Source organism: Manis javanica, chromosome 8 (assembly GCF_040802235.1).
Source record: "Manis javanica isolate MJ-LG chromosome 8, MJ_LKY, whole genome shotgun sequence".
Taxonomy (NCBI): Eukaryota; Metazoa; Chordata; class Mammalia; order Pholidota; family Manidae; genus Manis; species Manis javanica.
This window is the reverse complement of record NC_133163.1, coordinates 2085324-2097617: the sequence shown is the minus strand read 5'-3', so window position 1 is coordinate 2097617 and position 12294 is coordinate 2085324. Positions and strand designations below refer to the sequence as shown.

The window sequence follows — 12294 nt, the reverse complement described above, 5'->3', positions numbered from 1 at the left end:
TGCTTTTAAAAGTCTGTTCTTTTTCTTGATCTTTGCCATTTTAATTATTATATGTGTTGGTGTTGTCTTTCTTGGGTCCCTTGTGTTGGGAGATCTGTGCACCTCCATGACTCGAGAGACTATCTCCTTTGCCAGATTGGGGAAGTTTTCAAATATTACCTCCCCAAAGACACTTTCTATCCATTTACTTCTCTCTTCTTCTTCTGGTGCCCCTATATGCAAATATTGTTCCATTTTGGTTGGCCACACATTTCTGTCAATATTCTTTCATTCCTAGGGATCCTTTTTTCTCTCTGTGCCTCAGCTTCTTTGTATTCATCTTCTCTAATTTCTATTCCATTTATTGTCTCTTCTACTGCATCTAATCTGCTTTTAAGTTCCTCCATTGTATGTTTCATTTCAGACATGGAATTTCTTAATGATTGAATCTCTGTCCTAAATTCGTTCCTAAGTTCTTGAATATTTTTCTGTACCTCCATGAACATATTTATGATTTTTATTTTTATTTTTCTTTCAGGAAGACTGGTGAGTTCAGTTTCACTTGGGCCTTTCTGGTGTTTGTGAGATTTTGATCTGAATCAGGTTCCCTTGACATTTCATATTTGTATGTGGTGCTCTCTAGTGCCCAGAAGCTCTAGTCTCTGGACCTGTTTAGCCCCTGCAGTGATGTCTGGCGTCACAGGGGAGTGGTGCTGGTGACTGGGGGAGGAAAGAGCTATTTCCTGCTTCCCAGCTGCAGTGCCTGTCTCCAGTGTCAGAGGCAGTGGGCCGAGCACACAGGTGTAAGACCCTATGTTTTGCACTTGTAGCTGCCACAGGCGGGGCCTCCCTCTGGCTGGCCTGATGCTAGGGCAGAGACTGCTGGTTTGCGAGCTGGTGCCGGAAGGCTAGGAGAAATGCACAGCAGGCTGTGTATCATAGTGGGGGGCCTCAGAGTTCAGGAGCCAGCCAGGAGGATGGAGCACCCGAAGCTCCTGAAAGTTCCCAACCTGCAGGGCAGAGCGCCCCCAGACAACCTTCTCCGCCTATCCCTTCTCCTGAGCAGCAAGCTCCGTGCAATCCCTGCCCCTTCAGCAGCTCTCTCACTGCTAAGAAACCTCTCAGACCGCCCTCCTTTCCTTTGTCCCAGAGCAGCCAGATGTGGATCCCTGTCCTCCACAAACAGGTGGAATCTCAGTCTCTCCAAGTATTCCACCTGTCTTAGCTTTCCAGCCCCACTAATCTCCAGAGCAGCATGCAATGTATGTTTCTGCTCCCAAAGCAGATCTCCAGGGCTGGGTGTTCAGCAGTCCCAGGCCTCCACCCCCTCTCCACTCTGTTTCTCTTCCTCCTGCCGGTGAGCTGGGGCTGGGGAAGGGCTTGGGTCCCAACGGATCAAGGCTTTGGTACGTTACCGTGTTTCATGAAGTCTTCTCTGTTCTCCAGGTATATGCAGTCTCACGCAGCCTTATTTCCTGTTGCTCTTTTAGGATTAGTTGTATTAACTATATTTTCATATTGTATGTGGTTTTGGGAGTAGTTACCTGTCTCACCTCTCACGCCGCCATCTTTAATCCCCCAGTCAGCTTGATTATTTTAAGGTGAAATAAAACATCTTTGTTTTTCCATGTTAGACATGTGGACTGTTTTAGCAAGGGACAAATTAGCCTTTATTTAACACATTATTAAAAGAGTTGCAGTTTAAAAATTGTTAGTCATTAAATACACCTATTCATAGACTGTATGTCTCATAAAGACAGTAGACTGTGTTTTGTGAACTGAAATAACCTGCAGCAGCTTTAAGCTCATGACTGATGTGACTGTGCATCTTGTCAGATGCCTGCTCTAACACTGCCTTGTGTTTTGCAGCTGAAGCACATTCCCCCCTATGGATTTCTATACTACAAACAACTACAGTCTTGCTTTAGACAATGTGGTCAAGTCAAATCCATTGTATTTGATGGTGCAAAGTAAGTAGCATATTTTTGAAATCAACTGCAATTCTGAAAGAGCCCTAAATTTTCCAGTGTTTCCCGGAACCAGTTCTTAAAACAGTGCTTGTAAAAGTGGGTCTTCCTGTGGACCGCTGCACACCACTGCTGGAATGTAGCTTTGGGTTATCTTGTTAGTAGTGACTCACCTTTTCTTTCAGTTAAGTGACCTCTGAAAGGCACTAGGGTGTGTGCTCAGTGGCCTGATGCCAAGATGATGTGTCAGGTTCATGATGCTACCTTGATGCTTCACCATGTTTTTATGCTGTGCTCCTAGCGATGTGCACCTTTGTGGGCCACAGAGGTGCTGGCAAACAATTTGTTTGCCTGAGGATCAGAATGTGTATGTTCTGAATATTTTTGGAAGACAAGTGCTGCAAAAACTCAGTTACATATGACCTTATTTTAATTGCAGGTAAGGAACATTGGCATGTCTCCTTTGAGTGCTTATTTCCAAGGGGGGTATTTATGCACAGGAAAGATATTTACACGTTTTAATTGATTAAAAAATTTTTAAATTAGAAAACTTTTTGATGTTCTGTAAACTTAATTTACAAAGCTTTGTAAATCTCATAAATAAGAAACACTTTGATTAACATCCAGTAACTCAAGTTGAACGTATTAAATCCCTTTTCAGTTTGGATTAATTCCCATAAACATCTTAAGTTCAATTCCTGTGACTAATGTACTGATTTCTTTGTGTGTAAATGTCTCACGTGGCAAATTCATAACCTTGACAAAGTATTGCTATGTACTTCTAACAAGTGTATGGATTTAACTAAAGTCAAAATGTCTGAAGTTTCTTAATATTCTGATAGAAATTACAGATTCCTAACTGCATATATAAATCACTCATTTAACACTGGAATTACACAGCCAGGCATCTCTCTTGAATTCTGAGCATGCTCAGGCCTGGGTCTAGGCTCCAGGCACCCAGGCTGCTCTGGAACGAGTTGAGTGGTGGCGAAGGGCTCTCGCTGGGGTGGAGCAGCTTTGTGCACTGATGTTGGCCATGCGATGGGACTCTTGGTTTCCTGTTCCTCCTGTCTGGGACTTTGATATAGGTATTCAGTTACATTTTACTCAACTCTTCCTATTTTTGTCTGGTCACCATACGAATGCCATGCCCAGTCCTTAGGGAAGCGACTGTTCTCTGGTTATACCAGTTAGTGGTACTTATTAAGTCCCATGTTTAAAGGCAGAGAAATTTAGGCTAGTATTTGAAAGAGTAAAGACTGTGCCTGCCTTTTGGGATCAAGCTTTAGGGCAGAACCCCCGCGGTGGGCAGGGCTTTGTGCACAGATTTCCTCCCGTGGAGTTTTTCAGCCTGATGGAGGGTGGAGAGTAAAGTTGGTTCTGCAGACATTTGCCTGTCATGAAACATCACGGGAGAGGCCCAGCTGGCCGGAAGAGGGCAGTCTATCCGAGGCCAGAGCAGGAGTGTGGCCTGCAGGCGGCACTCGCCCAGGAGCGCGGGAGGCCCGGGCAGGTGCGCCGGGGGCGGGCTCTGCAGGAGCCCGTGGGAGCTGGGCGGGGCCTGGAAAGCGCAGGTGGGCGGGAGGTGGGCTGCCCGCGGGCACGAGTCTGCGGCCGCGGGGCGGAGGTCCATGCTGCGCCCTTGGCGGGCCGAGGAGATGGGGCCGAGGAGGTGGGCGTTCGGAGGCCTTGAGCGTCCCTGTGTGGACGTGCCGCGGGCCTCCACCACTGAGTGGAGACAAGGGCGCGGCGCGGCGCAGGATGGAGGCGCGCTCCCGGGCGGCCCGAAACGCGGCGGGTTTGAAAACCTTTCTGTGGAGAGACCTAGGAGTCCTCCGGCAGAAGAGGGCGGAAATGGAGGCGCGGCAGCGGGGCAGAGGAAGGAGGCCGAGCCGAGCGCCCGGGCGCTCCGTCCTCCGCGCCCTCCCGGGTCCCTCAGAGCCGCACGTCCAGGCTGGTGGCTGCGGGTGGATCAGCGTTGGCACGGGTCTGGCGTTTTGACCCGGGGCCATTCTGACGTTTGGATACAAGCTCTTCTCTTGACACCGGAGGGGTCCTGCGGGCTCCCTTGCCACGGGCTGGTTCTCCCCGAGACAGGGGTGGAGTCGGGGGGTTGGGGCCGGTCCTCCACGTCACTGGGCAGCCGACCTGAAGGTATTACTGGAGGGAGAGCCCCCAAATCAACGACTACTCATTGTAGTTTTATCTGTGCTTTATTGTACATTAAACAAAAAAATTCCCCAAACCCACTCTTGTCATTCTGTTCTATTTAGGAGGGTCAAGATTCATTCTTTAGCTGAAAGTTCCATTTGCATCTTTATTCTACATTATGCTGTATAATGCATAAGGATAACAGTTGTCTCACTCTGATGATATGTCACTGTCATTGTTATTTCTCAAGTAAACAAGTTTCTGTTAATACTTTTTGACTGATTCTAGAATGAAGCATCACTTATTTCAAGGAGAGGTGTACTGAAGGTTTCTTAAGAGGAATGACTGTGCCCTCAGTTCTTTTTTCAGATGCCTGATACATTTTGTTTATTTGCATTTGTGGAGCAGAGCTTTTGTGGAGTTTTCACGCAGTCCAACCGAGAGACTTAAAACACTCCCTGCAGTGTACATGGCAACCAAGATGTCGCAGCTGAAGGTGCCCCTGGAGCTCCGTGTCCATTCTGCAGAGGAGATTGAAGGGAAGGTGCTCCGAGGGGCTGTTTCAAAGCTCAGGAATACCAGGTGCTTCCAGAAGGGACGTGGGCCGGGTTGTCCATCTGTGTTCACGGTCTAAGATGCTATTTTTAAAGACTGCCTAACATTGCTTAAACTTGCACTAAAAACACTGGCTTTGTAGACGGGTAGAGCTGCCCTTGAATTCTGGTTTCATCCTCTCCTCACTGTGCGTACTTGGGCAAATTACTTGACTGCTCTGAACCCCAGTGTCTTTCATCTGTTTTTTTCTCCCAGTATTATTGAAAAATAATTGGCATTAATTGCTGGATAAATCTAATATGTACCACATGATGTTAGATTTACATACACTGTGAAACAGTTATCACAGGGGGTTCTGCTAACATCCGTCTTCTCATTTAGATCCAGTAAGAAGAAAAGAAGGAAAAACCTTCCTCCTTGTGATGAGAATAGTTAGCATTTACTGTTTCCTGTAAATTGTACAGCAGTGTAAGCGCTAGTCACCAGACACAACACACCCCAGCACCTTTCTAGCCGGAAGTTCACGCCTTCCGACCGCCTTCCCCCAGCCTCCCCACCTCCACTGCTAGCGGCCACAAGCCTCATCTCTTTTTCTGAGTCTGGATTTTGTTTTTTTTGTTGTAGATTCCAGTATAAGTCAGGTCATTACAGTATCTGTCTTTTTCTGTCTTACTTCTCTTAGCATACCCTCTAGGTCCATCCATGTTGGTGCAAATGGCAAGATATTCTTTCTATGGCTGAGTAATTTTCCATTGCATGTATATATCACATCTTTCATCCACTCATCTATTGACAGATTTCCTCCCTATCTTAGTTATTGTAAACAGTGATGCAATAAACATAGGCATATATATCTTCAGATTAGTGATTTTGTTTTCTCTGAGTAAATTCCCAGAAGTGGACTTGCTGGGTCTATTGTATTTCTATTTTTAGTTTTTTGAAGAACCTCCATACTGCTTTTTGTAGTGGCTGCACCGATGTGCTTTCCCACCAGCAGTGTAGGAGGCTCCCTTTTCTCCACATCCTCACCAACACTTGTTATTTCTTGTCTTTTTGATACTAGCCATTCTGACTGGCGTGAGGTGATATTTCTTTGTGGCTTTGAGTTGCGTTTCCCTGATGATTAGTGATGTGGAATGTCTTTTCAAGTGTCTGTTGGTTTACCTGTATGTCTTCTGTCCGATTTTTTTTTTTTGGTGTTGAGTTGTATGAGTTCCTTATATATTTTGTATGTTGTCATTTGCAAATATTTTCTCCCATTCAGCAGATTGTCTTTTTGTGTTGTTGATATTTCCTTTGCTGTGCATGTAGTCCTACTTGTTTATTTTTGGTTTTGTTCCCTTGCCTGAGGAGACATATCTAGAAAAAACTTACTAATGCTGATGGTCTGGAGTGTATTGCCTGTTTTCTTTAGGAGTTTTATGGTTTCATGTCTTATATTTAGGTCTTTAATCCATTTCACATTTATTTTTGTGTGTGGTATAAGACAGTAATCCAGTTTCATTCTTTTGCACATAGTTGCCCAATTTTCCCAACACCGCTTATTGAAGAGACTGTCTTTTTCCCATTGTATATTCTTGCCTCCTTTGTTATAGATTAATTGACCATGTAAGTGTAGATTTATTTCTCAGCTCCCTATTCTGTTCCATTGATCTATATGTCTGTTTTTGTGCCATTGTCATAATGTTTTGATTGCTTTAGTTTTGTGGTATCGTTTGAAATTGGGGAGCATGATACCTCCAGCTTTTTCTTTCTCAAGATTGCTTTAGCTGTTTGGTGTCTTCATGGTTCCATACAAAATTTAGAATTATTTGCTCTAGTTCTGTGAAAAATGTCATTGGTATTTTTATAGGGATTATACTGATCTGTAAATTACTTACTTTGGGAAGGATGGTCATTTTGACAATATTAATTCTTCTATCCATGGGCATGGAATATCTTTCTATTTATCTGTGTCATCTTCAGTTTCTCTCATGAGTGTCTTACAGTTTTCAGAATAAAGGTCTTTTACCTCCTTGGTTAGATTTATCCCTACGTATTTTATTATTTTTCATGCACTTGAAGTGAGATTGTTTTCTTGATTTCTCTTTCTGATAGTTTGATATTAGTATGTAGAAATGCACAGATTTCTGTGTATTGATTTTGTATCCTGTGAGTTTACTGAACTCATTTGTTAGTTTGAATATTTTTTTTGGTGGAGTCTTTGGGATTTTCTTTAATATAATATGTCATCTGCAAATAGTGACAGTTTTACTTCTTCCCTGCCAGTTTGGATGCCCTTTCTTTTTCTTGACTGACTGCTGTGGCCAGGACTTCCAGGACTGTGTTGAACAAGAGTATACCACAACTTCTTTAGTCATTAATCCATCAATGGACACTTAATTTATTTCTGTGTCTTGGTTATTCTAAATAATGGTGCTATGAATATGGGGTTGCAGATATCTTTTAGAGTTAATGATTTTGTTTCCTTTGGTTATATCTCAGAAGTAGAATTGCTGGGTGTATGATAGTTCTATTTGTAATTTTTTGAAGAACCTGCATACTGTTTTCCATAGTGGCTACATCAATTTACAATCCCACCAACAGTGCACCAAGGGTTCCCTGTTCTCCACATCCTTGCCAGCATTTTTTCTGTGTTTTTGATGATAGTCATTCTAAAAGCTGTGAGGTGATATCTCACTGTAGCTTTGATTTGATTTCCCTAATGACTGGTGATGTTGAGCATCTTTTTACATATATTAGCCTTTTGTATTTCTTCTTTGGAGAAATGCCTATTCAGGTTCTTTGCCCATTTTTTAATTGGGTATTTTTTTCTTTTGAGTTACATCTATATAATAGCTATACCTGTTGTACAAGGTTTGAGAGGATGAAGTGGAATCATTTATGTAACTTTCAGGTTATATAGCAGTTTATATGTTAATCTAATATTAATTTCCTTTCTTAATCCTTATAGTTATTCATTTTCTCCTTTTAAGCACAGTAGAATATTCCTGTCCTCAGCAGAGTAAGCAGGGGGACACAATGGAGATGCAGTTGGGAACAACCAGCTGCCTGCCGGCACAAGCCCCCCTCCCTTCTCTAGTAGGGTCTTTTCCTCCACCCGCTTGTGGAGGGGGCTGGGCTGCCTGCGTGGGTGGCCGAGGAGTGGCGCTCACTGTGTGGGGGCTGCCTTTGGCTTATGGAGTTTCTTCTCTTGGGCCAAATTAAATTGCCCTCAAATATTTGTAACAGATTTCTCTGAATTTCAGTCATATTCTCACAGTACCACTTGTGGGGATTCTCATCATTTCTTACTTGTAATCTTTTTAATTCCACAAGGAATGTGATAGGCGTTTGAGGAACTGGTGAGGAAGGGGAATATGCTCCATCAGGTGTCATCTGGTGTGGGGTTTCTTTGATCTGAGAGTTCAGGGGTGTAGTTTGAGAGTCTGTAACAGAGAAGACCTGTCCTGCTGGTCAGCTTCACCCGAGTCACTCTTACTTAACAAATGGGTCTGGAAATCGGGCAGAGAGTCGCACCGGGGTCTCTCCTACGGTTCTTCCTCTTCATTCCAGAGTAAAAGTATTTGGAAAGGAAAATTTATATTTTATCGAATTTATGTTTCATATCCTCGAATTTTAGCATGTACTGTCTTACTGTTTTAAGGGATGAATGATGTTTCTTGGCTTGCGTAGAAAATCATGTATGGATTTTCTAGCAGTGTTGAACCAGGCATGGATTTCTAAAGGTCAATGTCTCTCACCTCTGAAACCATGAGTCAGGAAACATTGCAGGTCCTAGATTTAGAGTTTATACCCTTGAAAGTAGATACTCTGTGAGAGCCTGACCCTTAGAGTGTACCCCTGAAGGCGAGTGTGTTAGCTGTTGGGGTGTACACTCCATCCGGGTTGCTCAGGAAGCCATCAGAAACTCATTTGAGATTAAATCAAATTCTTCATCTATGGCTTAGGTATTTTATTTAAATGTTCTTTTCTTGGAGAATGTAGAAGTAGTGGAATAATTCTGGTGATAACCTTAAGTATGTAAACATGCTTTCTTTGTAAAACTTGGCTTTAAGTGTCTTTTTAAAAAAAATCATGTTAAATAGGGTGAATGTGGACTTCCAGAAGCAGACAGTAGGTCCTATGCAAGTTTCATTTAACCCAGTAGACAGATCCCGGACCACTGCAGAACTCCTTCTCACAGTTGATGTTACAGAGGTAAGAATGGTGCGGTTGAATCATGAGAGCTTTTCCATCTTCGTGATCAAGAAGTGTCATGTTGTATACATGAAATGATACACATGTATAGACACATTCCCACTTAAACCACAGTCTGTGCACCTTAGTAATGTAGTAAAGCTAGTAAAAGTGTGAATTATTGTACTTGTTAAATTTGAATGCTGATATAACACAAAATGAAACACAGATATTCTTTCTAGAGTCAAGTTTAATTTTTAAAATATTAGGTATGTTTAAAATGCTAACAAATGAATTTTAGCAACAAGATACACAAGAATATGAATTGGTATGGTGATACATGCCTGTATAATGCATTTGTGTCAAAAATAACCAGCATTATTCTTTAGGTTTTTACTTTATTAAAGTTTCAGTTGACATCCGACATGCTTCTGGTAACTGTAGCTGCACTCCACTGGGAGACTTCATGTGGAAGCCTGGACTCCGGGCCGGCTGGAAGGCCCCCATGCTCTGCATCCTGGTGTCTCAGGGCAGCGGGGGTGGGGCTGCTCCCAGGGGCCCTCTGGAGGACGTCTGCTCTCTGCCGCTGTTCTAACAGCAGGCTGAGGGTTCACGCCACACCCGGCCTGCCACCCAAGGGGGCAACTGCAGGCTCTGGGTTGGCTTGTCCCCTTGGAACTAATGCAAGGGCTTTTCAGTATGCTCGCAAGGGTGGCACCTGCTGGAGTGGGACCCATTGTGCACAGACTTCCTCACCCAGCTCGTAAATGCCTGTGCAAGCCTGTAGAATACCTAGTACTGGGGGTGCCGCTCATCATGTGCAGTATGCTGTGGGGTGTCAGCCCTGCGGTCTGACCTTATGTTCCTCTTTGTACAAATCCTTTCTAGATTCCACCTCTGTTCCTTCTTTCTTAGGTGGTTGAAGTGGGACACTTTTGGGGGTATAGGATTGATAAAAGAAACTCAGAGATCCTGAAAAAGCTTACCGCTGAAATAAACCGGCTGGAGTTGGTGCCCCTGACAATTCACCCACACCCAGACCTGGTCTGCTTGGCTCCTTTTGCTGATTTTGATAAAGAAAGCTACTTTAGAGCTCAAGTCCTTTATGTTTCTGGGAATTTTGCTGAGGTATGTTTTTCTGTAACAACTCAAAGGGAAACGAGACAAACTTAGAGCAGTCTATAGAAAATCTTCTCTAATTTTAAGTGGAAATCAAATATAAAATAATTGAAATTAGGAAAATAGTCTAATAGAAAAGTTATTTCTCTCAGTGACGTGGATCTGTGCTCAGGTCTGCAGGAATCCTGTGCTCACAGAACTAGAGCAAGCGTTGCGGCACCGGCAGCCGTGAGACGCAGGCTGGAGCCTGCGTTCAAGTGTGTACTCCTTTGCTCTCTAGGTGTTCTTTGTAGACTATGGTAATAGAGCTCACGTGCATCTGGACGTTCTCATGGAGCTTCCCTGTCAGTTTCTTGACCTTCCATTCCAGGTACAGTAAAGAAGCGCCTGTGGGGTGAATGTGCAGGAGGCCGAGCGGCCCCTCCTTGGCTTACGGGTGGGCGCCGAGGCCCAGGGAGGGAGGAACCTGTCTGTCACACCTGCTGACTTTGGTTTTGTGCTTTTTACCCAAAAATATATTGCTGTGGATATTTTTGCAGTATTTTTTTTGAAGTATGTTAAAATATATGGAGGGTTTCACTTAATAGAAAAGTAGATACCGTTTTTAAGGTTTCTGGTTATGTTGAAATCAGACAGAATTTAGGTGGGCTGGAGACATATTTACACATGCCCTTTCTTCAGTGAGAAAAAAGCTTAAAGTTATTGTAAACTTTTCTTACTGAAAAGCAAAACCAAATTTCTTTACCTGTGAAATACTCACCTACCCCAAACTTGTTTTTTGTTTTTAATAGTTGTGATTTTTTTTGTTATCATTAATCTACAATTACATGAAGAACATTATATTTACTAGGCTCCCCCCTTCACCAAGTCCCCCCCACAAACCCCATTACAGTCACTGTCCATCAGCGTAGTAAGATGCTGTAGAATCACTACTTGTCTTCTCTGTGTTGCACAGCCCTCCCCGTGCCCCCCACCCCACACATTATATATGCTAATCGTAATGCCCCCTTTCTACTTCCCCCGCTTCTCCCTCCCTTCCCACCCATCCTCCCCAGTCCCTTTCCCTTTGGTAACTGTTAGTCCATTCTTGGGTTCTGTGATTCTGCTGCTGTTTTGTTTCTTCAGTTTTTCTTTGTTCTTATACTCCACATATAAGTGAAATCATTTGGTACTTACTTGTCTCTCTCTGCCTGGCTTATTTCACTGAGCATAATACCCTCCAGCTCCATCCATATTGTTGCAAATGGTAGGATTTGTTTTCTTTTTATGGCTAAATAATATTCCATTGTGTGTATGTCCCACCTCTTCTTTATCCATTCATCTACTGATGGACACTTAGGTTGCTTCCATTTCTTGGCTATTGTAAATAGTGCTGCGATAAACATAGGGGTGCATATGTCTTTTTCTAACTGGGCGGCTGCATTCTTAGGGTAAATTCCTAGAAGTGGAATTCCTGGGTCAAATGGTATTTCTATTTTGAGCTTTCTGAGGAACCTCCATAGTGCTTTCCACAATGGTTGAACTAATTTACATTCCCACCAGCAGTGTAGGAGGGTTCCCCTTTCTCCACAACCTCACCAACATTTGTTGTTGTTTGTCTTCTGGATGGTGGCCATCCTTACTGGTGTGAGGTGATATCTCATTTTTCTGATGACTAGCAATGTGGAGCATCTTTTCATGTGTCTGTTGGCCATCTGAATTTCTTTGGAGAACTGTCTGTTCAGCTCCTCTGCCCATTTTTTAATTGGATTATTTGCTTTTTGTTTGTTGAGGTGTGTGAGCTCGTTATATATTTTGGATGTCAAGCCTTTATCAGATCTGTCATTTATCAATATATTCTTCCATACTGTAGGGTACCTTTTTGTTCTATTGATGGTGTTCTTTGCTGTACAGAAGCTTTCCAGCTTGATATCCTCCCACTTGTTCATTTTTGCTTTTGTTTCCCTTGCCCAGGGAGATATGTTCATGAAGAAGTCACTCATGTTCATGTCCAAGAGAATTTTGCCTATGTTTTTTTCTAAGAGTTTTACGGTTTCATGACTTACATTCAGTTCTTTGATCCATTTTGAATTTACTTTTGTGTATGGGGTTAGACAATGGTCCAGTTTCATTCACCTACATGTAGCTGTCCAGTTTTGCCAACACCATCTGTTGAAGAGACTGTCATTTCCCCATTGTATGTCCATGGCTCCTTTATCGTATATTAATTGACCATATATGTTTGATTTAATGTCTGGAGTCTCTATTCTGTTCCACTGGTCTGTGGCTCTGTTCTTGTGCCAGTATAAATTGTCTTGATTACTGTGGCTTTGTAGTAGAGCTTGAAGCCAAACTTGTCTTTAGT

General features: G+C 43.1%; 1 protein-coding gene across 9 annotated transcripts in view; it reads left to right on the top strand.

The window, feature by feature from the left end:
• The window catches only part of TDRD9 (tudor domain containing 9), a 112451-nt gene that overhangs the window by 75890 nt on the left and 24267 nt on the right, over positions 1–12294 (top strand). For 7 of the 9 annotated variants that reach the window (XM_073241768.1, XM_073241775.1, XM_073241772.1 and 4 more), the window contains 5 exons: positions 1849–1949; positions 4506–4679; positions 8741–8852; positions 9747–9959; positions 10231–10320. In XM_073241768.1, the coding sequence (XP_073097869.1) occupies positions 1849–1949; positions 4506–4679; positions 8741–8852; positions 9747–9959; positions 10231–10320 (690 nt within the window). The remainder of the gene's footprint in view (positions 1–1848; positions 1950–4505; positions 4680–8740; positions 8853–9746; positions 9960–10230; positions 10321–12294) is intronic. The other 2 variants (XM_073241774.1, XM_073241770.1) reach the window with 1 other exon arrangement.